Source organism: Equus caballus, chromosome 16, assembly GCF_041296265.1.
Source record: "Equus caballus isolate H_3958 breed thoroughbred chromosome 16, TB-T2T, whole genome shotgun sequence".
NCBI lineage: Eukaryota > Metazoa > Chordata > Mammalia > Perissodactyla > Equidae > Equus > Equus caballus.
Window position 1 is genome coordinate 19,368,533 of NC_091699.1, and position 27,232 is coordinate 19,395,764.

Sequence of the window (27,232 nt, forward strand, 5' to 3'; positions counted from 1 at the left end):
GCTGATTGGTTTCCTTAAGCTGGTGTTTTTTAAAGTGTAAACTAACTGAGTGGGAGTCACCTGGGGTCTTGTCAAAAGAGACGCAATCCAGGGTGCCACCTCAGACATACTTAATCAGGATTTCTGGGGGTGGAGCCTGGGAATTTGTATTGTTGACAGACCCGTCGGTGATACCTGCTGACTGAGAAACAAGAGCCCAGGGCCAGCCCAGGTGAATTAATTAGGAAGCCTGGGATGGACACAGTGGCCATCTTGGGTGGCCACCATATTGGTGGGAGGAAAAAATGGTGATGGCCATCAGGGGACTGAGGTGCGGTGATGGGAAATTGGCAAGCAGAGGGATGGCAACCTAATAATTTCTTTTGTCTCAGAGGAGGTGGCTTTTGCTCCCTTGTCGCTAGAGTCCAGAGATGGTAGTTTTGATGGAAGGATTGTGTGCAGGGAAGACAAATCTATCTTCAGAGCGTCTGTTTCAGAAGCACAAAGTGCTACCCCTTCCATGATGGAAGTGGGTGAATGTGATCAGCCTGCCGTCGGGTCGCTGGCCCATCACTTCAGAGAATGGTACCACACTGAAACTCGGTCGTGGTCTTTGCTGCTGGCAGACTGGGCCTCAGCAGTAGCCAGACAGCCTCGGTGAGGGGAAGGCCATGTTGCTGAGCCCATACATAACCCCCATCCCTGCCACTGTGACCCACTAGGCAATGGCAGGAGTGGCTGAGGAGAGAGCTTGACTGGTGTCCCCAGAATGGGTCACGCCATCAACTTGACTATTGAAATCCTGCTTTGCTGAAGTCACCCTTTGGTGAGCGCTGACGTGGGACACAAATGTCTTCACGTTCTTTGCCCATTCAAAGAAATCTATCAATAGACCTCTTCCCCAGACCTCCTTGTCGCTAATTTTCCGGTGATGTTCCTTCCACACTTCCTGACCATCCAGCCAAAGCGTTTTGCACAGCCCATGATTGCTGTAGACTCTTACCCGGGGACATTTCTTCTCCTAGGCGAAATGCACAAGCAGGTGCGCTGTTCAAAGTTCTGCCCACCAGGAGCATTCCCTCTCACCTGTCCTCCAGGGATGTTCCAGAAAGGCACTGGAGGGCTGCAGCATCCACCTGGGGGCTTTGAACCCAGTTTACGTGGATTCTGAAGCCATGAACTGTTAGTTTCTACTACTACCCATTTTGTTTAAGCATCAAGCTTCTGCTTTAATATTCTGCAGAGAAGTCCAGTCCAATGGAAGGAGGCTCTGCTCGCTGGACAGCTCTTCTCTTTGGCAAGTTGAAAATCGTCCCCTCTTCTGGACCAGGCTGCAGCCTGCCTGTGCGTAGGATGAGTGGCCTGGGATTCTGTTCTGCCACCTCCTCCCGTGACAGCCCTTTGAATATTTGAAGGCATTTCTTGATTCCTCCCTCTAGGCGTTTCCCTCACCACCATATTCAGCTGCAGTCATACTATGTGATTTCTAGACTCCCTTCTAAAGCCCTGCCCCTCTAACATGTTCCCCTCAGCCATGACATACCCCTAAGACTCAGAGACCAACCCACGAGATTGTGTGGACTTTATTTCCAGGAATAAACAAGGCTCTCAGACAGCAATGAATGGATAAGGTTAGCTCTTGGACAGCCGTGTTCATTCAACACGTGGTTCATGGGGACTCACACGTGCAGGACACGGAGAGCGTAATGAGGGGTCGCATCCACGGACCACTGAGGACCCGCTCAGGAAGAAGAGCTCTGAGGAGGCCCCTTCTTGACATCAATAGCGGTGACACAGAATGAATGTATGAGGCCTGGCACACAGTTGGTGCCTCTCCTCCCCCACCCGAAACCCCTTTGGGAAGTGGGAACCAGTATTAGCTTCATACTGGCCTGGGTCCTAGAATTAATGATGCCTGTTTCTGCTGACACCGTGAATACTAGGTGGTGATGGGTACATTATTTTCCCTGAGTCACTCAAGCATACATGGCAGAAGCATTCCTGTCTTGATGCCTAAGCAAGATTAGAAAGGTCCAACAGTTGGTTTTTTCGTCTTCCATGTATTTTTTTTTTTTTTTTTGCTGAGGAAGATTAGCCATGAGCTAACATCTGTGCCAATCTTCTTCCACTTTATATGTGGGTTACCACCACAGCATGGCTGACGGGTGGTGTATGTCCATGCCCAGGATCTGAACCTGCAAACCCAGGCCGCCAAAGTGGAGCACTGCAAACTTAACCACTATCCCACGGGGCTAGCCCCATCTTCCACGTATTTTAAGAGATATTTATTAACCCACTCCTGTGTGATCTAAGTAGGTGCCGCAAGGGACTGTGACTCCCTTTCATCTCCACTCCCTGGTTCCTAAGATACAACTCATGGTTGTCAGCGTTTCTGCAGCCTCAGGATTTTCAGTTCCTCTAGTACTCAGCTCTATTTAACATTGTGCTCCTTCTGTTTGCCGTTTAAATAATTTCCTAGGGTTGTTTCTTTTGAATGCTGAGGAGGGTTTTAGGTAAGCATATATGGTAGCTTAAGAGTACTTGAGGGGAAATAATGGCATATTGTTTTAGTGAAGCCACAACTAGTCTGTCATCTATCTTTCTATGCATGTATGTATGTATCTATCTATGTATCTATCTATCTGTCTATCTATCTATGTATCTATGTATCTATCAATCAATCATCTTCTATCACATTTTGGCTCAAATGTACACACACACACAGACACATAGAGATGCAGACATAGACACACACAGACATATTATGTTTAGGGTGAAACACATACACACCGAGGCACACACACGGTAATCCTGTTACCATGGAGACACTTCTACAAAGGCTTAAAACGATTGCTTAGTGTATAAAGGGATCAACAAACTATATTCATTCCTCAAGATCTTGGTCTTTCTCATGTATGTGCAGTAGTAAAACATAGATGACTCTCAAGTTTCACACATTCGGTGCTCTTACCAACCATAAATACCTATTTGTGGGCGTTGAGTTGTCTGACTGTGTTTAAGAAACCTGTCTTACATTTGGCTCTACGGAGGCACGGGGGACTGTCAACTAGAGAAAGGAATGATAAAGAATGAAAGACTTGGGTGGCGTTACTGTGGTTATGGAGGAAAGTTCTCCTCTTGATTTTTTACAAACCAAGCTTCGTGACAAATATTGTTTGTCAAATTATTGCTACTGCTTTTGTGAATGTACCGCCTTTCTGTTAGGCAGTGAATGATGGAGGTGACAGGGGGAGAGAGACTGAAGGCACTTTGTCGGGCACCTTGGAGCCATCGCCGTGTGTGGGGTGGCAGCCCAGACAGGCCGCTGCTGACCCAACCATGGTGCTTCCCAGGTGAGTATGATAGCCAGTCTTCATCCAGGGCTGTCAGGGCACACCCCATGGGCACTGCTGGGCTGGGCAAGCCAGGGCTGAGGGTACATGTTTTGCCCTATGGAGCAAGGCTGCCCCGGCCAGAGAACTCCAGGCCCAGATGTCAGGGGTCATTGCCAAGGATGCAGAGCAGGTGGTGCAGCCCCTATGCTCTCTGCTTCCATCACTAGATGACCCAGTCCAGGTGTTCACTGTTTAGACTCATCCAGAGGAGAGGGGTGCACTTCCAAAGGTTGAGGTTGAAGGAGTTTTGAGCCCCAGTGCAAAAGGCTTAGGAAGAGACCTTGAAAACCCCCAGATGTTTCACAGGGAGCTAGGCTGGTGTGGTGACAGCAGTGGCCTCTGCAGCCTGGGTTGGGAGCTGGTTCTGTCCATGATGAGCTGTGTGGCCTCGTTTCTTTCCCAGTGAGATGGGGAGGTTGACACTCAAGACTTCAGAGGTTCCATCCCTATCTTCTCTCCCCCTTGGGAAGGTAATCTCCTGTGGTTATCACAGTTTTTATGCATCGCCTGCCCCCCTCCCCGCCTGCCCCCACAGGTCTTAGAAGCCTGCCTCCTACAAATGAGCAATACAGCAAGTGATCAAGAGCTCTGACCTGAGAGTCAGACAGACGAGGTTTTGAGTCCCAGCTCAGAAAAATGGACATCATAAAAGTGCCCATTTCAAAGGGTTGTGTGAGGGCACAGGCAAGTAGAAGGAGCCCCAAGAACCCCTGTGGATCAGCCGCTCTGATGGACACCGTGCTTCCCATGGATGTTTCCCTCTGTTGCATTCAAATCCGAAAACAATGGGCCTGCTGTTCTGGGAGGGGCCGAGGCTGGTCCCTCAGAGCCCAGCGGCCTGAGCCCACTGGAAGGGCAGACACCTCCTTGGCTGGACGTCTGGACCATGGATCCGGATCTGAGTGATGAGGACAGTAAGTACAGCAGGGAGGGTGTGGAGCACCCACCTCTGCAGCCAGCCCTGAGCCGCAGTCCCTCTGCCCTTGGGGCTGTGTTGCTGAGGGCATGCCTCCCTTCCTTCCTTCCACAAGTAAAGCCCATTTGCAGCCTGCAGGCTGGTCTTCATTCTGTGTCTCTGAGCAATGGAGAAGGATGGTAAAAAACCAAGAGGAGAACTTTCCTCCCCAACCATGGTAACACCATCCGTAGATTCTTTATCCTTCTTTTCTCTAGTTGATGGGTCCCCCCAGCCCAGTGTGAGCCTGAATATCAGGATTCCTATTTCAGTCACAGCTGGGTTCAGTTCTTTGATGAGGATAATCTTAAAGAAATGTCATGAAAAGTCTTTACTCAGGGTCTCCCTCCGTTCATTACTGCTTGTGAACAGACGGGGTGACCCCATCCTGGCATTACTGGGACAGAAATACAATGGACTCTAAGGACTATTTAAAGAGATGAAGAAGGAAATAGTATTTTAGGGAGAAATGTGCTGTTTTCAAAAAATTTTTCTTTGATCCTGAATTTGGAAGGGGCGATGTGGTGGAATATCAGATCGGGAACTGGGAGGTTGGGGTTCAGGTCCTGGCTCTGCTATGAATTGGCTGTGTGATCTTGGGCAAGTCACTTAACTTCTCTGAGTCTCAATTTCCCCCTCTATAAAAGGAGATTGGGTCAGGAGTTCTTAATTTGAGTGCCATGAAGGTGACGGATAATGTCGTGCATATGGTTTTTTGGGGGGGTCCACAGCTTTCATCTGAATCCCTGAGAGCCCTGTGACACTAGTACATTTTCATAGTTACTGAAGTTGGTGACCTCGAAGGTCATTCACAGGCCCAACACTCTTCATTGTCTCTAATGTTGCTGTCTGAAAGCTTTGAGTTTCAGAGCTGACGTTGGGTGTAAAATGAACCCATGCTAATCTTAGAGGGAACTCATTTTAGATTTTGTTGGGATCCGTTTTCATATTGAGGTGGGAGACTGTATGGAGATATGTTAGCATACATTTGAGCAGGAGCTAATCTCATATCTCATAATATAATCTCATAATCTCATACATCATCTCTGATGGATTGGAAATTGTGTAACCATAGACTGATTCTAACAAGCTTCCACTTACATTCTAACGCAGTCTCTCCTCTTCAAAACACTGCTCAGTAGCCTTTCAATTTATAATTGGAGTTTCTCTTAGCAGCCATGGGCTATGCTAGGTCAAATCTGGATTCAGATCCAAGCTCTGTTTCCTAATTGCTGGGCGACTTTGCTCAATTCACTTCACCTCTCTGAACTCCATTTCCCCCGGTAAAAACAGAGATGGTGCCATCCTGCGGAAGTGGTAAAGGATTAATTGGGTGTGAAGTGCCTAATACACCACCAGCCCAGAGTAGGTGTGGAATAATTGTGGACTCTAGAAAATTATCAGATTATGTCCTCAGAGCTTTAAAATTAAACTGCTCTTAAGGGAAAATATTACCACCTGTGATGTTCCTGTTTCGGCACCATGCCTTTTGGTAAGCAAGGTGAGAGTAAGGCAAACTCTTTACTTCCCTTAAAATTCTAAAAACCTTGATTCTGTCATGTGCTGTCTTCCCATAAAATCGGTCCTCAGGTCAGCTCTTAGGATCTACCGCAGGTATGGGATCATCCAGAAAAGGTTTTATAAGCTAAGTTGGTGAAATAAGAAACTAGGTAAATTTTTCTCCGGGTTTCAGGAAGGGAGCCTGCTCTGGGACTTCTGTGATTTAAATGTCCCTTCTTAGGTGACAGATGACTGTCCACTTATCCAGTTGAATTACCCTTCCCAGTCACACAAGTATTGTCCCCAGTGTTTGAGTCTAAAATGTGGGCAACTTCAGAGAGAGAATAGCTTCCTTCCCTCTTCCTACACTTTGGAACCAAAGTGGGCATGGGTGGGACATTCTGGGATGTGGCATCCACATGGAAGGCACCTAGAAGGCCTTTTAGTACCACCGTCATCGGACGCTAGGAAGCCTCTGACAGCATCCTCATAGAGGCAGCATCTCCCACCATCACCTGGAGCACCCCCAGGGGTTGGCTGTCCCCTCTACAGCTGAGACTGTCAACAGTTCTTTCTTACATTGAGTTGATGCCTCTTTCCCTGGAGCTCTGACTCTTTGATCTTGATTCTGCCCCTCAAGGCTACTGAGAAGTGTCTGTTCCCTGTTTAACATAAGGACCCTTCAGACTCTTTTCTTCTCTAGCTTGACCAGGTCTTGTTTCTTCAATGGTCCCACATGTCATGTGGCTTCAATCACTTTCAGCTCCCATGTCGCCCTGTCTTGGCATGACAGCACTTTCTACAAAGCGTGGGTTCCACATCCCAACTAAGTGAAAATTAATGGTAATGTTTGCTGGGTTCTCTCTTGGCATAGCAGAGGGGCCTGCACAAGTCCCAGGAAACCTTCTCCCAGGTATCCTTCCCCTGGTTTCTCTCGATGTTCCTCTCACTCACCAGGTGGGCATTATATTTGCTCCCCGAAATATTTTCTCCATGGGTCCCACCGCAAAGCTCCCACCCTTCTCTCTCAAGCTTCCAGCAGCCGTCTCTCTCTCTCCTCCCCCTTTCTGCTCTGCTCTCCATCCACACCACCTCCCCTCCTACATTAGCTGTCTTCCCTTCTCTCACCCTGCTCTGCACAACATAGGAAGGCGTTTGCCCTGTCATGTGGGCAGATGAGAATCTTTTCTCGCTGTCCCACAGGTAATTTAGGGCCTTACTTACCAAGTTCCCAAGCTTGGATGTTTGCTGTGGGCAGTAGTGAGCCACTGTGGTGTTTAAGCCTGGGGGAGACCTGGTCAGCCTTTCAGGTCTTGCTCGTGAAGGCCTTGAAATAGTGTAGCCAATTATTTGTTTGTTTGTTCTTCTTGGCAAAACCAGACTTCTTTCTTTTCTTTCTCTGATGATCACTTGAATCTCCTTCTCTTTCTTTCTATTTTTATTATTTTAAATAACATAAAATTTGCCATCTTAGCCATTTTTAAGTGTATTGTTCCATGGCAGTAAGTGCATTCCCATTGTTGTGCAACCATCCCCATCATCCGTCTCTAGAACCTTTTCATCTTGCACAACTGAAACTCTGTACCCATTAACCAACAGCTCCACATTCCCCTCTCCTCTCTGCTCCTGGCAACTGCCATTCTGTGCTCTATCTGTATGAATTTGACCCCTTGAATCTCTTTCACCATCGTAAGTTTAATTGAAATCACAAGGCGTTTAAGAGCACCAACTGCATGCAGGACATGGTCGGGGGGCTTCCCTGTCCAATAGGGGCTCTCACACCTGTTGAAGGAGACACGATGTTAAACAAACTAAAGTGAGATGGTGGTGGGGGGCCATTTGAGCAGAGAAGTAACATGATTTCAGTGCTTTTAAGATGATAGAACTAGGGGCAGAAGACGTGGACTCCTTTTATCCTCTGAAATAAAGGAAATGACATTTTAAAAAGAGAAAGTTAAAGGGATTATCCATTAATTATGCCTTTCTCTATAAGCAACATTCCTTTCTATACAAAAGAAAAATAGCTAGTGGCTAGTGAGCAGAAACGCTACCTTGGTGACACTTTGCAAAGCTTTCTCGGCAACCACGTGATGCCATTTGCATGGAGCAATAGGATGTTCGGCTAAGCAGAAAGCTCATTGGGCTTGGAGTCAGGATCTGAGTTCTAAGCCCTGTTTCTGTCTCTGCTATGAATGTGTGGGTTCATTGCCCCAAATCACATCTCTGAGCTTGGTCTTGTCTTTCTACAAAGTGGGGAAAATGGTGGTTGTCATGAAGTGAGAAGAGATCATGCTTGCGCCATCCCTTTGTGAGCCCAGGACACAATGCCTGTGTTAGGGTGGGGTGGCCCAGCTGGACAACTGCCCTGGAATGCAGCCCCGTCACCGTGGAAACAGTGACACAGCTGGTGGCCCTCTTCGGAGTGCCCCACGCCGGGCGTCACACAATGCCTGTGACGTGTGCATTCCTGTTGTGCCTGATGAGATCTGTACAGGAAATGACGCACCTGCCCGTAGTTCAGCCTGGAGTCCTTTATTTTTGCACAGAACATAATGGGGAGACTAATTTGGCTCTGACGAATTGCGACGGCCCCAGGAGGGCAGGGTGCCTCCTAGTTGATGGATGGACCTCGACTTTCCCACCTCTCATTCTTCCCCTCTTCCTGCCCCTTTGTTTGGTTCCCAGCAGGGCATAGCTGCCATATGGCGTTTCCCTGTCTTCTCCTCAAGGAGACTATTGATGCCCCAGCAGACCCAAGACTTCCGGGTCGGGGCGGGGCATCCCAGGGGAGAGGCTGTGATGGTCTTGCCTTTCTTTCCATGGTTGACATTTTCGCTCTTGTCTCCTGGCTTAAAGGAGCACAAAAAAAGAGGAAGGCCCTGCCTCCTGAGGTCCCAGACGTTGACCGGGCGTTTGTTAGATGTCAGGCTCAGGACCAAGAACTGTGTTGCGCACATTGTCTAGTTAGGTGGGCACTAATATCATTCGCTCTCTGTCACAGCTGGGGGGTTGAGTTCTGCCAGGATGCGTTACTGGCACAGTGTCATATATTACAGGGCTCAGACTCCAGGTGTCAGAAGCCAGCTTCCTAACCACTGTGCCCCAGGGATTCTGGCTCCAGTTGCCCCTGGCTACCATCCAACCCTGACGTTCATCTTTAATTCCAGTAACTGGGCTCACAGGAAGTGCAATGGATGTGCACGGGCCCGGGCCCCAGAAAGGTTCAAATTCCAGCTTCCGCCTTTCTGACCCCCCTCAAACCCATCCACATAGATGAGTGTCTGGGTCAGGATGGACAAAATACAGCTCATGGGCCACATCTGACCCCCTGTCTGTTTTTGGAAAGTTTTATTGGAACAAAGCCACGTTTATTCAATTGTGTCTTGGCTGTGGCTGCTTTCAGGCCACAATGGCGAAACTGAGTAATTGAGACAAACCATATGGCCCAGAAAGTCTACGACATTTGCTACCTGGCTATTTATAGAAAATGTTTTCCGATCCCTGGGTCCCTAGTGACTAAAATAGCTTAGAATGCTGATAAACTCATTAGAAGCAAAACAGTATTGAGAACCAAGGTAGAAGTCGTAATTCCAGACGAATGATCGTGTGGGCGATTCGGTACCCACTGGCAGGCATCGGCTGAAGCCTGGGGATGCTGCCACTCTGTCTCACACCCACGTCCATCCCAGGTCTCTCACCTGTGTCTCCACAGAATCCTTTGCTTCCACAGGTAAGTTTTCTGGCTAGGAGAGGCACTCTCTACTTCTACACGCATTCTTCTATTTCAGCTTCCCTTGTAAGTTTCCTGCAAGGAGCAAGACCTTCAGAGATGCACGTGGATTTCCTATAGTCAGAGGACAAGGACGTTCCTAGTTTGGAGAGAGTGGAGAGTGCGGCTGTCGTTTGTCTTAATGGTGCCCTCTTCTCCTTCCCCTGTTTTTGGCCACATATTTCAGGATTTCAGACTTCTCACCCCCTGACCTCTCCATTTCCAGATAACCTAGGCTGCTTCAGTTTAGAACGAGATGTGTTTATTCTTCTGCCTCTGTTTTTATTAAACTAGAAAGGATAGGACATCATTTAAAAAAATAAAATCATTTTTATTTTTGTGGAGGTAGAGAGCTATAGGTTTTAAAGAGGAGCAAAAAAAAAAAAAGGGATCTAGGGGAAAGGTGGGTCTGCTGGAAGCCTGGCCTGCGTCTGCTTCAGTAGCTTACTACAGAATCACCTTCCACGGACCATTTATCAGCTCACCCTTTAAAGACAACTTCCCATGACCACATTGGCTACCAGAAAGCCAGAGCTGAGGGATTCTTGTCCCCCAGCATGAGGGCTTCTGGGAACAGGTTTGAGGGGTGGTCCAGTGGGCTGGAACTGGAACAATGAGCCTCTATCCTGCTCTAACTCCACTGCTGTGCAACCTAAGGATACTGGAGTCACCTTTCTGAGCCTCAGGTTCCTCATGTCAAAGGGGATCAGAAGGCCTGCCTTCCATGCCTCCAGGTGGGAGGATGGGGTGAGGCGCAGGTGCGGGGAGGTGCTTCCTGAATTTTCCGGAGTTTCTGGAGCCAGTTCTTATATTATGCTTTCCTCCTGGGAGTCTCAGAGCCATGTATCTATGTCCCATCCCGACACATCAAGATGAGGTTTTAAAAACACATATACAGTGACTGATTCTTCCGTAGGGTTCGCCTCCTGGAAGGCACTTGGAGAGAATATGAGCTTTGGAGACAGACGAACCCTGGTCTGAATCCAGCTCCATCACTCACTGGCTGTGTGGCCTTGGGTGAGTTACTACCTTTCTGAGCCTCAGTCTCCCCCTTGGTAGAAGGGGTAATATCAGGGTGTCAGTTCGGGTCATCCAAGAAGCAGACACCACAGTGGTGTTCGGTGTGCCAGAGGTCCCTTGGAGATGCCTGTGAAGGGAAAGGGGAGAGGGGGCTGGGACCGTCTTCAGACCCAGTGCAGGTGGGACCCCTGCGAGAGGAGGAGGGAAGGAGGGAGGGTGAGCAGAAGGAGCCGCAGACCCTGGTGTGGCTCTGAGGGAGCCTTGGCCAGCTCTGTGGGGAGTCCCACAGCAAAGTCTGCCCATGAGAGGAAGCCGCATGACAAACTACGCCCATCCCAGTCCCTTAAAACAACCACCATCTGACTCCACGCCGTGACTGGTGGGCCAGGAACCTGGGCAGGGCTCGGCTGGGCGAGTCTGCTCCATGTGGAATGGATTAGGGTCTGTCTGAGTCGTTTGGGGCTGTCATAACAAAAATACCATAGACTGCTGGCTTAAATGACGTGCAGTTGTTTCTCACTGTTCTGGAGGCTGCAAGTCCTAGATCAAGGCACCTGCGGATCCGCGTCCCATCCCGTGAGAGCCTGCACTGGCTGGTGGACAGCGCCCTCTCCTGTGCGCTCACAGGGCAGAGTGAGCGAGCGAGCTCTGGAATCATTCTCTTCTTACAAGGACACTCATCCCATCCCAGCAGCTCAACCTTCATTGACCTCACCTAGACCTAATCACCTCCCAAAGGGCCGGCCTCCTCATGCCTTCCACTGGGGTTAGGGTGTCAACAGATGAATTTTGGGGGGGACACAGACATGCAGTTCATGGCAGGGTCACTCAGTGGTGTTCACCAGGCAGCTGGTCTGGCCTGGAGGGTCTAAGATGGCTTCGCTCGTATGCCCGCTGGCCTGGCAGGGTGGCTGGAAGGCTGGACTCCGCCGGGCCCCTCTGCATGCAGCCTTGGGGCATCTCCACGTGGTCATTCCCATAGGATAGGCTGATTTCTTCCATGGCTGCTCAGGGCTCAAGAGGGAGAGCGCCAAGAGGCAAGAAGCGGGAGCGGCACCTCCTCATTGCTCCCGTGTACTCCCTGGGTGAGGCAGTCCCGAGCCTGCTCAGGTTCAAGGGGAGGAGGTCCAGCGCCATCTCGTGATGAGAGGAGCATCACCGTGTGAGCACCTGTGATTCAGCACTTATCTCCGAGGGTCGTGGGACACGATAGTGTCTATAAAGCACCCATCCTGGTGACTGGCACAGGGTAGGTGCCCAGCAAACAGGAGCTGCCATTCTTGGTGTTTTTCTCAACATTATTATGACTGCTGTGGCTACCACCCCCGCCCCCCATCCCTGCCCGTTCTGTGGCCGGAGGGTGGCTGCCGGAGTGAGACGGGCTGAGTTAAACTGTGAGGCTTTTTACAATGCACTCTCCTCACTTGTCAGCTTCCTGTGAAGTGGCCGTTGACACCCCCTCCCCCTCTCCCCGAGGCTCAGGGCTGCCTGTCCTCCTGCAGGTGTGGTGGACCTCAGCTTCCAGGCCGAGAGTCCTCTGGCGCCCCCAGCTGAACTCCTGGAGAGGCTGCCCAGCTGTGACTGGCTTCTTCAAGGGGGCGGTGAGTCCGTGGGTCTTGGCTCCTGTGGCCTCTTCCTGGGACTGTGCTGCTGGGGGGATGTCTCTGGAACAGGCCAGCGTTGGGATGGCTCTTCTTTCCCCTGGGGACCCTGGGAAGCCCCTTGTCACCACTGGGCGGCAACGAGAGGACATGGTGCATAGGCCCTGCGTCCATGAACATCCTATGACCATATCCATGTCCATTTAAGACCAGAATGATGCTGGCCTCAGAACCATCATTCTTCTTCATCTGTCCTTTCTCGCGTTCAGCCAATTTTTCTTCCTTTCACCCCCAAATGCCTGCTCCTCTGAGCTGGGCTGTCGAGCCGCTGCCTCCTCCCCTCTCCTCCAGGACAGCAGATATTCTTCCCACCTTCAGAGGCCCCGGGGAGACCCCAGGAACCAAGGTGCTGGTCCTCGTTCCTGGAGCACAGGTGAGCTGCCGGTGACCCTCACGGAGCCGTCACATGGGGTCACGCTTGTGGGTCCTCACGTCACCACTGCCCCCAAGAGCCCTCCCCAGGGACCTCCACCCTGACAGGGTGTCAGGCTCCCAGGCCTGCTGGGTCAGGTTCTCCAGGGGTGGAGCCCGGGGGTCTGCACCTCACCAAGCTCTTCAGGCTGTTTGGCTCCCAAGCCTGGGTTGAAAACCATTGTGGAGATCAGGGGTTGCCGACCCCGCCCCTGGGCCAAATCCAGCTCACCGTCTGTTCTTGTAAATCTAGTTTTACAGGAACTCAGCCATGCTCACCTGTTCCTTGCTGTCTGTGGCTGCTTTTGCGCTATGACAGCAGAGCTGAGGGGTTGAGACAGACGCTCTCTGGCCCTCAAAACCCAAAATATTGACTATCTAGCCCCTTACCGTGGAGGTCAGTGGCTCCCTGGTCTAGCTCCCTGGAGAGGCCCACACCCGCCCTGCTTTGAGGGACCTCGGGGCAGAGCTCCGGCTTCCAGCAGCCTTGTGCAGAGAGAAGGTGGGTCCGGCCTCGCAGCCGGGTGGCCTGTCCCGCCTTCAGGGGCATCCTGGGTGCTCCTGGTCTCCCTGCTGCCTGGACCACCTCCCCGTCTCCTCCCAGGACACCCGCCTTCCACGCGCAGTGCAGACCCCACTTCCTCCGTGGAGTCGTCTCCGCCATCCTGGCCCAGCAGCTCCCACAACACTCAGGCCCCTCCGGACACCGAGGAGGGGGTAGTGCTGGGGACACAAGTGGCACCACAGGGGTACTGTCTGGAGCCGGGGCTGCCCCAGAGAGAACTGGGAAGACCCGAGGGGGAGGAGGGGGGCAGGACTCCTGCTTCCTGGGGAGTGGGGGTTGGGGAGGGGACAGGCAGGCAGCTGGGCTCAGGGACAGTCTCCCAGGAGGAGGGGGGCCTCCAGAGAGAAGGCCGAGGAAGGGGCCACTGGCTGTCCGCCTCCCTGCGCGCTGCTGTGCTGCCCAGCAGGCTCACCGCGAGTGTCCAGGCGCCGCGGAAGACAGTCCTTGGCTGGGGGCTTCCCTGAACACTGCTATGGGCTCCTTTCCGAGGTCAAGGTCCCCCCAGGCAGGAACCTCGTCTAGCCTGACCCTGCTTCCTTCCAGCCGTGTGACAGTCTCTCTGGACCCCGGTTTTCCTCTCCCGTAAAATGGCATAGTTCATCTTTAAGGGTTTCTTTGAGTTCCAAGGCTCCCTCTGCCTTTCTCGAGAGCCTCACACTTCAGCTAAAGGGGCATTGCTGTCCTTTAGAGGGACCTGTCCGTTCCCACCCTGGGCGTCTGTTCCCATGGTTCCCGTGGCCAGAGATGCCCTCCCGGGCTGAGGGCTGTACCGCTACTGTGCGTCACCGCCAGGGGCCTCAGTTTCCCTCTGCACGGTGAGGTAGGCCCTTCCCAGAGCCCCTGCCTCTCTGCCCTGTCCCCAGCAGAGTCCCCGTGGTGACGGAGGAGGTGGCGCGTGAAGCCCTTCTCAGCTTCGTCAACTCCAAATGCTGCTACGGCAGCGCGGCCGCCGGCGACCTCATCATCCAGGAGCTGAAGCCGCAGACCCTCTGCCGGGTGAGGGGTGGCCCACCAAGACTTGGAGGGTTGTGCTTGGAGGCCCTGGGGGTGGCTTGTGTGATGTGAAATGGGAGCAGTGTGTGTGGACGGTGGTGACATGGAAGTCCCTTCTGCCACTTCTCTGGTCTGGAGCTGTGGGTAGTGACATAAGGAGTAATTATCAGTGGTTGTCATTGAAAGGCTCCACTGCGCCAGGCGTCATGGAAAGCGCGTCACAGCTGTCTTATCAAACCCTCCTAACTACCCCACACAGTGGTCTCATCATCGCCAGTTAAAGGAGGAATTTGAGCTCAGAGAGGTGAAGTTACTTGTCTCAAAACACACAGCAAGAAGTGACGGAGCTGGGACTCACACTCGGGTTTGCTAGTGTCAAAGCCAGTGTCCTTGAACCGCTTCCAGGAGGGGTGGGCTGAGGAGGGTCCTTTACTCCCCTCGAGTCCAGCTCCCTCTGCCTCCCCCAAGTCACGTCCTTGCCAAGGAATCATTTATTCATCACCCCTGGGCCTGAAGCTCTGGGGAAATCCCATGTCTGGTACCCAGACCACAGCTGGCACCTGTGTCACCTTCTGCATTGACAGGGCCAACTGACAGCTCTGAGTTCACATTTTCTAGTGTCACTGGCGCAGCCACCCTCTGCTGAGCACACACGCACACAGAAATCAGACCAGGCTCACATGGAGTGGCTAGAGCAGGCATCTCGGGGAAGAGGCCCCTGTGTAGCTGTGTGACCTTGGGCAAGTTAACTGACCTCTCTGAGCCTCCTCTTCCTCACGTGTAAAAGGAGGAGCCAGGCTCCCTTCCCATTTTGTGATTCTGTGGATGAGGATCAAGGAGGACCTCGACATCAGGCAGATAAATTCCTCTAAAGGGGCCGCTCCGAGCAGTGGATTCCAGCAGCCTCCATCCAGCAAAGGGCAACTGCTGCTCCAAAACTTGGCGCATAGAACATTTCTGTGTATAAAGAGATGAGAAGCTGAAATCGCCCCGGTTGTCAGCTTGTCAGGGGAGACTTCCTGGGGCCGACTGGCCTCCCTGCAGACGTCCCGGGGCATTGGGCACAGAGAGCGCTGTCGCCAGCCTGTTCTGAGCCGCCCATGGGTGCTGTGCGTGGGGCCTCTCATCTCCCGCCGCGCCCGGCAGGTGGGGAGCTCCGTCTGCTCGGTGGTGCCCTGTCTTCGTAGAGGGTGTGCGTGTGAACAAGCTCTTCTGTTCTCTGCAGTACCGGCTGGAGACCTTCAGCGAGTCCAGGATAAGCGAATGGACGTTCCAACCCTTTACGAGTAAGTGAGTTGTCTGGAGTCAGTTTAATTGGGCACGAGTATGGCCGGGGCTGGGCAAATGTCAAGACTTGTGTCAGCCAGTATCCGTGAATAAGATGCTCTTCTGCTGGGAGCCTCGGTGTCCCCTTCTGCTCTAAGGTGAGAGGGTGACGCTTCATCTCAGAGACCTTCCAGTGCTGGTCTGCCCAGATGCTTGCTGCCCACGAAGCGGTTTGCAGACGGTCCTTGGGCCACAGGCTGGTGCTGCCCACGGGGCTAGACTGCAAAGGCTACATGTGTGTGCAGGCCTCCCAGGCCACCCCCAGTGCCTCCCTAGGACTCTAGACCCCCAGGAACCCCATTCACTGTGCCATCTCGCCTTCTGCTGAAGCCCACTGGAGGGTTGAATTTCTCTGTGCGGGAAGCTCTGGGCCCACCCTTAAGACTCAGCTCACATGTCACCTCTTTTATGAAGCCTTCCAGGATTTCTTCTCCTGCCACTCCCCTCCCCAGCAGAATGAGTCAGTCTTTTGAGTTTTCAGAGCCCTTTATTCAACTCTTGTCTGAGCACTTACCATCGTGGTTGTGGCTGTGTCTGTCTCCTTGAACGGAGGAGGAGGAAGAGAAATAAGATGATGGGGATGATAGCGATGATAGTTCTTGTTTTTGACGCTGCAGCATGTGCCAGTCCTGCACTGAGCATTTATAAGCCTTCTTCTAGTTAATTTTCACCACCATCCTCTATGGTAGGTGCCACCACTATCCCTATTTTAGAGATGAGGGATTGAAGATCAGAGAGGTGAAGTAACTTGTCTGGAGTTACACAGCTAGGAAGTAGAAGAAGCAGGAATCAGACTCAGGTCTTTCCAACTCCAGTGCTTGAGTGCTTGGCCACAGACTCCAAGGACACCCTTATCTACCCATCCTTGTCGCCCCAGGATCTCCTGAATGCCTGGCACCAAGGGAAGCACCCTGCGATTCGGTGAATAAATGAAGGCTTGTCCTTGTGGCCGTTCCCTGGCCTTACAACGATCCCTCTCTGTGTCAGGTCACTCAGTAGATGGGCCACATAGAGGCACCTCCCCCCGGCTTTGGGACATCAAGGTCCAGGTCCCCCCGATGTTTCAGGAAGACACCAGGAAGTTCCAGGTCCCTCACTCGTCGCTGGTCAAGGTAACGATTACTGGAATCTTTGCCCTTCCCCCTGAGCTTGTCCTCCAGCCCCCTATGTCTCCTCAACCTTGTCCTTTTAAAAAGGGAACCCCGAGTCCAGGCTGGAGGTTCATTCCCCAGCTAGCAAGACGCCCACTTCTAACGAAGCTCAGGGCACGGAATGTAGTCCCATTCCCACAAAATCCCACGCAAACGTGGGAGCATCCACACAGCAGACAGGCGACCCATGGGCAGAGCGGCACCGGCTCTCCAGAGCCAGCGTTCTCGGCCCCAGCCCGGAGGAGCGGGATTTTTGGCCTGACAGTAAACAGCTAGAGCGCTGAATGAGACCGTATAAAATAAAGTCAAAGTGGTGCTGGACTTCTCATGGAAGTCAGCAGGGAGCAGAATTTGACTTCTGTCCTGTTTTACAGAAATGTAATCATGACGCGAAGTGAGGATCACCTCACGTGTCACCGAAACAGCCGAGGCAGCTCACGTTATGTTCTTATCCAGCTCCCAACCTTGTCTCCACTTTAGACTTTTTTTCTTTGTCTGAGGAAGACTAGCCCTGAGCTAACATCTGCCAACCCTCCTCTTTTTGCTGAGGAAGAATGGCCCTGAGCTAACATCCTGCCCATCTTCCTCTACTTTATATGTGGGACGCCTGCCACAGCATGGCATGCCAAGTGGTGCCATGTCCACACCTGGGATCCCAACCGGCAAACCCCGGGCTGCTGAAGCGGAACGTGTGCACTTAACTGCTGCGCCACCGGGCCAGCCTCTGCTTTAACTTGACTCGCGCTTGTAACTTCACCCTCCGAGTCTTCACAGCGTTATAAGAGGAAGGAGAATTTGAGGGGTCAAGAAGCCGTTCCCCTCTTTTCCCGAGGGTGGAAAGCTATTTTGATTCAATGATTAAAATTCAGTATCTAGCTCGTTACCTTTCACAAAAATGCCGCCCATTTTTTGTAGCTTTTGATCCCCAAGACAATGGTAGCTACCTAATGGGCAAAGGACACCTGCCCTTGTGGTTAGCCTGGGAGCGTGAGTGGGGACGTGGGACTCGGAGAACGCGTCTCCTCTTCTTAGCATCCAGGACAGGCTGGGCTGGGGCACCGAGGAAATGGTAACATGATCTCCTTGGCTTGGCATTCAAGGCCTTTTGGAATCCTAGTCAGGTGGGAAATGGCCACCTTCCTACCCTGGCCCTGAATGGCTGCTCTCTACATGTTTGGGATGGTGACATCACGGGGATGGGGGGCGGCAGGGTGGTGAGACCAGGAGCTGCTGGTGCTTGGGAAACTCGATCCGAGGAGAGCGTTTCACTTCCAGCAATGCCACAAATGCCATGGGCGTGGGTGCTACAAGTGCAGCGGCTGCCATGGGGCCGGCTTGGTGAGTGCTGTGTGGCCGCTGGTGAATAAACGATAGCGTGGGAGGAGGAGGGCTCCACACGGGGACGGAGGGCTGGGCTGGGGGCCTGGGGCTCCCCCATTGGCAGTGTGACCTCAGACAAGTCATCCTCCCCTTCCGGGCCTCCACGTTCCCACCTGCAAAATGGGCAGGTTGGATTGGGCGCTCCCTACTGGCATTTTCACTTTGATGGTTTGGGATTTTGAGTCTTCTCTCCTTTTCTCATCCATCTACAAACACTCACTGAGTACTGCTCAGAGCCAGCCCCGGCAAGAGGACTAAGAGGTCCCTCCCACCAGGGCCCCTCTGTCCGCGGGGAGACCACAAGCAACCAGCACGGGGAGTACGGGGCGATGCGTGCCGAGAAGGGGAAACGCAGAGGCTTCCAGGGACCCGGTAGACGGGGGCCTTGCATTCCTTTCCCAGGGCTCCTGTGACACACTACCACAAACCGAGTGGCTGAAAACAACAGAAACTTATCCTCTTACTGTTCTGGAGGCCGAAGTCCAAAATTAAGGTGTCAGCAGGGTTGGCTCCTTCTGGAGGCTCAGAGGGAGAAGCCACCTTCCTAGCTTCTGCCGGCTGCCGGCGATCCTCGGCTGTAGCTGTTATCACTCCAACCGCTGCCTCCGTTGTCCCGAGGCCTTCCCCATGCGTGTCTGCGTCCCCTCATGGCCTTCTTATACGGACCCCAATCACTGGAGTTAGGGGCCCACCCCACTCCGGTACGACCTCATCCTAACTAATTACATCTGCAGGGACTGTTTCCAAATGAGGGCACATCCTGAGGTTCTGGTGGACGTAAATTTGTGTGCGGGGGGCACACTGTTCACCCCAGTGCAGGCCCCGAAGCACGCTGCCAGGCTCTCATGGCATCAGCCTTCTTTTCAGAGACCTGCAGGGCCACTCACCATCCCAGGAGGAGGACCAAGCTCCGCACGTGTTCTGAGCCCTCCCCGTTTGTGCCTAGTCCTTTGGACACGTGCTGACCACCGGCCACGGGAAGCTGCACCCCCCTCCATCCTTTTCTCTGCCGGCTTTCCACCTGCGTGAGCTCATTCCTCCACCCACTCACACACCATCGGGGGCCCCACTGCGGCCGCCTGGCTTCTCTCTCCTCCTGTGTCCTCACTCCTGCCATGCGCCTCCTCATGGCTCTCCCAGGGCCCCTCCCTGTGGCCTTTTCTGTTCCTTCCTCCACCCCCTGCCCCTCGTCCTCCTCTCCCTCCTCCTGCAGGCTTTCTCTGGAAGGTCTCCAGAGCCCACGCTGAGCCAACTGGGGGAGTGTAGCCGGGGTCACCCCTGGGGGCCTTCCTAAGCCACAGCTCCCCGTCTCCAGTACCAGGTCCCTCTCCCTCTGGCCGTGACTGTTTGGTCAGGGGACGGTCCTGGGTGTCGTGGGAATCAGAGAGGAGCAGGAGAGGCTGACGTCTCAGGAGAAACAGGGCTGTTAGGATGTAGAATCCTTGGAAGCCACAACTGGAGAGGTCCAAAGATACCTTCCACCCAAGCTGCCATTTTGCAGATGAAGGGGCCGAGGCCCAGGGAGGGGAAGTGGCTTGCCAAGGTCAGTAGGCCGGGGCCGGAACCAGGTCTCTGGCTGCCCTCTGCCCGCTTCCTCAGGAGGTGTGTTGTGTCCACAGGCAAGGTGCCCCTCCTGCAGTGGTGCCAAGCGCAGGGCCAGGCAGCCCCGGAGGTGCCAGCTGTGCTCAGGCTCCGGCAGGCGCAGGTAGGAGCAGGTCTGCCCGCACCCGGGGGAAGCGCTTGCGTGGGCTGCCTTTCTTGCTTTTCACTGTCTGCCCTTCTGGAAGGCGAGTGGGCACCTATCTGTCTTGTCACTCCTGCGTCCCCAGAGCTCCGTGCATAGTAGATGCTCTATAAATGTTTGTGCAGTGGGTAAGCTTTCCTCGAGGCCTGATATTCAAAACAAGACTAGAAATCATCAGGCAGTCTGTGGGTGGGGTGTAAGCAAGGAGGCCTGCAGGGAGGAAGTGGGGCAAGGAGAGCAAACTTCTTCCTGCTCATGTGGTGGGAAAGGGAATACAGAAAACGACCTGGAGGTGAGAGTCTGAGCTCTCTGAGGATAGGGGCCTGGGCAAACTCTTACCTATAATCATTGCAGGGCCTGAATGGAGGAGGAGGCAGAGGTTGGTTGATTGACTAAATGATCAACAAAGGTCAATCTCTGGCCACAGGGCTTTGCAAACAGTGGGCTATTATGTTTTGTAAATCATGTTCTTTAATGTGTTTACAAATCTTTAAAGGGAAATAGGAAATTGTGAAGAATGGAACTATTCAAAGTCATGTTGGTTAATGAGAATGTTTGGCTCGTTGAGGCCCAGGCCTCTAACAAGCCAGGAGGTGAAGCTTTGGTGGACTTGTCTAAAGGAGGTCTTTGATTTGGAAAAAAACTCAGATTTCTTTCATTTACAAGTGAAAGAAATCCAATTCAAATCAGCTTTGGCAAAAAACTAAATTTATAGGCCTGTATAAAGGAAAAATTCAAGAGTATATTTCTGGGGTGGCTTCAGGTACAGCTGGATCCAAGTGCTTAAACCATATCACCAGGAATCTGTCTCCATCCCTCACTCTGCTTTCCTTTGTGTTGGCGTCATTCTCAGGCAGGCTGTCTCTGTGGTGGCAGAGAGGACCACCCGCAGCTCCAAGCTTAGTAACTTCAGGAGAAAAGGATGTCCCTTTCCTGATAGTTCCAACAAAAGTCCTGGGGCGGATCTCATTGCACTCACATGGGTCATGGCCCATCCTTCTATCAGTCACTGTGGCCAGGGAGATGGAATAAGCTGATTGGCCAGGCCGAGGTCCTAAGCTGGTCATAGCAGGGGTGGGGGCAAGCCTGTGAGCCACGTGGGCTGGGTGGGAGAAGGAGGTTTCCACAGGGAACCGGGGCACCCGAGGAGGTGGGGCAGGTGGAAGCCATCCAGGCCCAGCACAGTCCACCTCCATGAGGAAGGATTTGGCAGGGGTCGGGGACGGGGGCTCTGGAAGCCACCAGGACCCCAGGACTCTCTGAGTGGTCCTGACGGTATGCCCTGTCAGGTGCAGCACGTGCTCGGGGCGGGGGAGCAAGACCTGTGCCACCTGCAAGGGGGAGAAGAAACTGCTGCACTTCATCCAGCTGGTCATCATGTGGTACGTGGCCGCGTCCCAGCGCCGTGGCCTGCCGGGGGTGCCGCGGGACGTGGGCTGGACTGGTTTCTGCAGAGAAACTCCACTGGGTTGGGGTTTCCACAGGGCAGGGACCTGCTGGGAGAAAAGGGTTTAAAGCGACTGGAGAGGGGAGAGGTCCTGGGAAGAGACAGCGTGGGCGCGGGATGCTGGTGGTCTTGAGAGCAGACAGACCCGAGTTCAGATCCTGACATCACCACCTTGTAGGGCAGCAGCCACTCAGCACGCGGGCGTTCCCGTCGGGGAACAGAGTCCCTGCGTCCTAAATTCCCAGGGCCGGGAAGGCTCCCGTGCAGAAACCGTTTCTCCTTGCTAAGCACTGCACAGGTGAGGATGAAGTGAGGTAACAGAAGGGAACTGGAGTCCTTTACTAGTTTCCCATTTTACAGATGAGGATGCTGAGGCGCAGAGGCTAAAGAACTTTCCCGAGGTCCCACCAGTAGTCATGCACGCCCTCCAGCCCAGGTCTGCCTGATTCCGACCAACGTTCTTAGCCTGACGTGCCGCGTCTTCCATCCCTCGTCCTCTCACTTCCAGGAAGAACAGCCTGTTTGAGTTTGTGACTGAGCACCAGCTGGACTGCCCCGCGGAGCTCCTTGCCAAAGCCAAAGGGGAAAACCTCTTTAAGGATGAGAACACGATGGTAAGGGGGGCTCAGCAGACTCCCACAGAGGAGGCTGGCTCCTCCTCCCCTCCTGTGAGGCTGGGTCTTGTGGCTTTCTGTGGGGTGCATTCATTTGGAAAGACAGGCTGGATGGGAACAGAGCTGCCCCTGTGGAACAGAGGCTGCTGGGACCCCATAGGGCCAGGTCTCTCTTGAATTCCACATCCTCAACCTTTCCTCCCTCCCTCTCCCCTCACTCCTTCCTCCTCCCCCCCCTCCCCCACAAACCTGGAGACCCTCCTCCTATACCAGGCCCTATTCCAGACCCCAGGGATACCACAGAACAAAATCCCTGCCCTCAGAGATCTCACAGTCTGGTGAGGGAGAAGAAGATAATAACATTTTCACCACAGTGTCAGATGGTGATAGGGTCGGTGAGAAATACACAGGCAGGGTAAAGAGACAGGAGGGGTGGGGGGATGTTTCAGCTGGGAGCGGGGAGTGACCCTGGCAAAGAACTGAACCCAGTGCAGTGGGGGCGTGGACCACGTGGCCTTCAGAGCAACGGTGTCCAGCGGAGGGAGCAGCACAACAGAGGCCGTGAGGAACAGCAGAGGGCAGGGGGGCTGGAGGGGTATAAGCCGGGCGGAGAGAGGAGCTAAGACACGAGAGGTGCCAGCAGCCAGATCAGGAGGGTCTCGTAGGCCAAGGGTCAGCAAGCTCCGGCCCTTGGCCTGCTTTTATAAATAAAGTTTTATTGGAACACAGCCATGCGTGTTTGCTTACATATTGTCCAGGGCTGCTTTCCTGCTGCAAGGGCAGAGTCGAGTAGTTGAGACCGAGACCCTATGGCCCACACTCTATCCCTTTACAGAAAAGATGTGCCGTTCCCTGCTGTAGGCCTTGCGGGGATCTGGCCTTCACCGGACATCTGAGCAGGCTCCTTGTGCCGTTTTCTCTAAGAGGGCCGGGCGCTCAGCCTCCTTTTATTTTTTTACAGTATGTAGCCTTCTCGGATGGGCTTCTTTCATTTTGTGATATGAATGTTTAAAAATTGAGATATAATTGATGTAACATTATTAGTTTCAGGTGTACAACGTAATGATTCGATATTTGTGTGTACTGTGAAACGATCGCAATAAGTCTAGTCAACATCCATCGCTGTACATAGTTACAGTTTTTTTTCTTGTGATGAGAACTTTCATGATCTATTCTTTTAGCAGCTTTCAAATACACAATACAGTATTACTAACTAGAGTCACCATGCCATACATTACATCCGGGGACTTAGTTATAGCCGGAAGTTTGTACCTTTTGACCCCCTCCACCCACTCCCCTTTCCCCTGGCAACCACCAATTTATTCTCTGTATCTATGAGCTCACTTTATTTTTTAAATCTCACATATAAGTCACATCATATGGCGTTTGTCTTTCTCTGTCTGACTTATTTCACTTAGCATAAGGTCCTCAGGGTCCGTCCATGTTGTCGCAAATGGCAGGCCTTCCTTCTTTATGGCTGAATGCTATTCCTCAGCCTCCTTTCTAACCACTCCGGCTTCCTAAAGGCTCACCTCAGGCATCAGCCGCTAGGAGGCCTGGCCCCACCCCAAGCCCCAGTTAGGCGGCAGCAAAGCCTTGCTGGGGGCCGAGTGGCTGCAGGTGAAGGAGTACTCTCCCTAGAGTCTATAGCCCCCCTTTTTTGTTGGAATTCCCGAGGCTGGAATGTGGGTGAGCAAGGAGACCCAGAGGTTTAAGTCCCACCAGCTCGCTGCAGGCCTTGGGGCCCCTCCCTCTCTAGGCTTGTTCTCTGTGGGAATCAGGGAATCTGGGCCAGGGCAGCAAGGGCGTCCGCGTCTCTCCCTGCAGGTGTACCCCATTGTGGACTTCCCCCTGCGGGAGATCTCGCTGGCCTCCCAGCGGGGCATTGCCGAGCACAGCGCAGCCCTGGGCTCCCGGGCCCGTGTCCTGCAGCAGGTGAGTGGAGTGGGGGCCTGGGGCCATCGGGAGGGCAGGCTCCCGGGCCAGCTGGGGCTCCTAGGACACTGTCTCTCTCGTCACATAAAGGAGGAAAGGGGGTGTTCCCTTTGCCGGGAGGCTCCTTTCTGAGAATGGCAGGGAGGACAGATGAGGAAGCTGTCAACCAGGGGTGGATGGAGGGGAGGAGACTCAGTTTAGGAACCCGGGGAGCACTAGGGACAGACCTGAGGCCAGAGTGGCCGAGGGCACAGAGCAGAGCATTTGGGGCCTCGGGGGCAGGCGGGTCCGCTGGACATGTGAGAGCTTTGGGTTTTTATCCCGAGAGCAACAGGAAGCAATGTGGCTCCGTGTGATTTTGCTTCTAACCCCCTGGCTTCAGAGAGGGGAGGGAAAGCTGGAGATCCAGGGTCATAGGCAGGGTCCTGCCCCCAGGGCACTTCCCGAATCCCAGGCCAGTCTTCTCCCAGCATCCACGGCCAGGGATGGCCTGGTGCTGCATCCTGATGGCCACCAGGTGGCGGTGGTGCCTGTCACGTCCCCAGAAGCTGCTCTGAGTGGTGGCCTTGGCAGCAGCTGGGGCACCTGGAAGGAGGATGGGGGTTCTGCCAGGGAACGCCCAGCGCCCGAGCTCCGTGAGGGGGTCTGTCAGCGGGGCCTGAGTTTTACAGGCTGGCTCAGGTCCTCGGTTCTCCCCTGTCCCACGGTGGTCCTGGGCCGGTTACCTCCTTCTCCTTGAAGTCAGGATTCTCAACTGTGAGCAAGAGCCTCTAGCCCCGCCCCGGAGGGTTCCATAGGGATGAGGTAATTCGCTGTAAGTGCTGGGACCTGGTGCTCAAAATGTCCCTTCTCCTTCTGCTCCCTTAGCAATGAGTATTTCCCCTTCTCTCTCTGCACATCCCCCCTATTTGTGGGAGAGAGCAGGATGCATTTGATTTAAAATTAGTAATGCCCATCTTGGAGCTGGAATGGACCTCTGAAGTCATGGAATTGGGGCACTGCGAACTCACAGGCCGGGCAGAGCCAGGTGGCAGAGCCCCCTTATCCAAAGGGGACCACCACTCAGCTTTGTGTAGGACAGGGGCAGAGATTCCAGACCTTCTGAAGTCCGGATTTGTATATGAAACCTTCTGATATTTCGATATCGAGAACGAAATTCTAAAAATGCTAAAGACACTGTATGGGCGGACGGCTGGCTTTGGCCTCTGGGCCATCTTCAGCTACCCCTGGTCTAGTCCAAACCCAAGACTTTTCCAATAAATCAGAGGAGGCTCAGAGAATGCAAGTCATTTACCAAGGTCACACAGCTTCTTAGTGGAAGAGCGCGGGGGAGAACCCAAATTTCCCGTCTCCAAGCTAAATGTATAATTCACCACATTCAAGACACGCAAGCGCCTCTTTGAAAGCCAGCGAGGGTTTGCAGGGGTAACAGCCATGGGGGGCATTTAGGGCCTTTTCCTTGGGCCAGATTCTGCAGGGACAAGTCAGTTACCAGCCTAGGGCCTGCTTCTCAGCGGCGGCACCCACTTGTGGCTTTGAAGCCCGCTCTTCCCTTCCCTGGGCCTCAATGTCCTCATCTGTGAAAGAAGAGAGGTTGGCCCTGGCCCTGGGTGGGCTCTGCAGAAGCAGCTCTGAGAGGAGGGTTTGTGTGCACGTCATTTATTAAGGAAGGGCTCCCAGGAGAAGCCAGGAAAGGGGTGGGGGTGTCGGGGCTGGAAGAGGGGGAGGCCAGCCTCTGCCCACCCCACGGGAGCTCTGAGGGTGAGCATCCCTCAGCCGCTGTCGCCTGGAGGCGAGGGAGCTGGGATTTTGTTCTCTGGCACCTTCCAGCCATGGCACATCCTCCCAGGGGCTTTCTGCTCGCCGTGTGGGTAGAGAGCTCCGCACAAGGATCTCTTCTCTGAAGAAGCAAGTTGAGCTGTGAGCAGCAGAGCGCGTAGAAGTGGTGAGGGTGGATGTGCAGAAGCAGATTCGAGGGAACCTGGGGGCACGAGAACGATGTCCACGAAGACTCCAGAACGGTCTCCAAGGGTGCTTGCTCACACTGCACTAGTGTCCTATGGTGTGGGTGACAGCGAAGAGCCCAGATATTGAGGTATCCAGGACTGGGAAGAGGGAAGGACATGATTTTAGCAGCTTGGACACTAGTGGTCGCCCTGGACCTGTTTTGCTTCCAGAGCTGACAATTTGCATCCTTTTTGGACCCGTCGTTTGGCAGCTGGGAAGTGCCTGCCTGAGATCTAGGCTGGAGGCGCAGGCCTCGGTTTAGACCCTGGGGCTCCTGGGGCTTTTCCCCTAAGTGCGGCCCTGTCTCGGGCAACACAAGCCATTTGCGAGCCAGTCCTGGAGCAAGGAAGGGGCAACCAGGGCAGACGCACGTTCTTCCTTAAAAGGGAACGTAATGCGAGAACAGGCCACGTCTGTGAATCTTTTTCCTAAATTGTCTTTTGGTCCTGGATGTGTAGACAAAGATTCAGGCTGATATTTTGTTCAGGATGGAGAAGTTCGCGAGTGGACTCCAATAGGACGAGGCAGCTGGCGTGACACTGGGCCTCACTGTTACTCTCAGACCTGGAGTCTCTCATCCCAGGGGCGTGACCACCGTGCACAGACAGACAAACGGCCCATCATAAGATAATTGCTTGATGGCGTTTGATGTCCTGACCCATCTGTGGTCTCAAAGTTAGAGACCTTTCGAATCGGAAACAGATGGGGGCAGGTCGGGGTGGGGATGGTATTATTGTGCTGGCCATTTTTTTTTTTTGAGAAAGATTGGCCCTGAGCTAACATCTGCGGCCAATCCTCCTCCTTTTGCTGAGGAAGACTGGCCCTGAGCTAACATCCGTGCCCTTCTTCCTCCACTTTATATGTGGGACACCTGCCACAGCATGGCTTGATAAGCAGTGCCATGTCCGCACCCGGGATCTGAACCGGCGAACCGCGGGCCGCTGAAGTAGAACGTGCGCACTTAACCGCTGTGCCACCGGACCAGCACCATTTGATGTTAGTAGAAAAGTCTGGAAACGAGTGGTCCTGACCTCACTGTCCAGGCTTTCTGAGCAGTGATGTTGGCTCCCATCTCCTCTTGCCTCTTAGTTCCCATTTTGGGTCCTCTGTACCAAAATGTCAAGAAGGGTCTTCTATCTTTTATTTCCAAAATTATCACTTGGAGACCAATTTCTGGCATACGGAGAAAACTCAGTGTCACGATCTCATTTGGTTGTCAATGACTCTGTGATGTAGAAGTTTTTATCCCCACCTTACGGATGAGGAAACCGAGGCCCAGAGAAAGGAAGTGCAGGACCACACAGGAAGCTTCATGGAAAATGCATGCCCTGACTCGGGGTCCCCTTCCTGCCACAATGTCACGCTGCCCCTCCACTGCCG

The 27,232-nt window shown here is 53.3% G+C and overlaps 1 protein-coding gene across 6 annotated transcripts in view; it reads left to right on the forward strand.

The window, feature by feature from the left end:
- The first annotated feature begins 4,204 nt into the window (after nt 1-4,204).
- SSUH2 (ssu-2 homolog) overlaps nt 4,205-27,232 on the forward strand; it is a 28,409-nt gene continuing 5,381 nt past the window's right edge. For 2 of the 6 annotated variants that reach the window (XM_070238550.1, XM_014731445.3), the window contains exons 1-11: nt 4,205-4,288; nt 12,121-12,219; nt 12,571-12,652; nt 14,119-14,251; nt 15,474-15,534; nt 16,562-16,686; nt 18,001-18,063; nt 19,725-19,810; nt 21,139-21,231; nt 21,805-21,910; nt 23,738-23,845. In XM_070238550.1, the coding sequence (XP_070094651.1) occupies nt 4,261-4,288; nt 12,121-12,219; nt 12,571-12,652; nt 14,119-14,251; nt 15,474-15,534; nt 16,562-16,686; nt 18,001-18,063; nt 19,725-19,810; nt 21,139-21,231; nt 21,805-21,910; nt 23,738-23,845 (984 nt within the window). In that variant the 5' untranslated portion in view covers nt 4,205-4,260. The remainder of the gene's footprint in view (nt 4,289-12,120; nt 12,220-12,570; nt 12,653-14,118; nt 14,252-15,473; nt 15,535-16,561; nt 16,687-18,000; nt 18,064-19,724; nt 19,811-21,138; nt 21,232-21,804; nt 21,911-23,737; nt 23,846-27,232) is intronic. The other 4 variants (XM_070238551.1, XM_023620045.2, XM_070238552.1 and 1 more) reach the window with 3 other exon arrangements.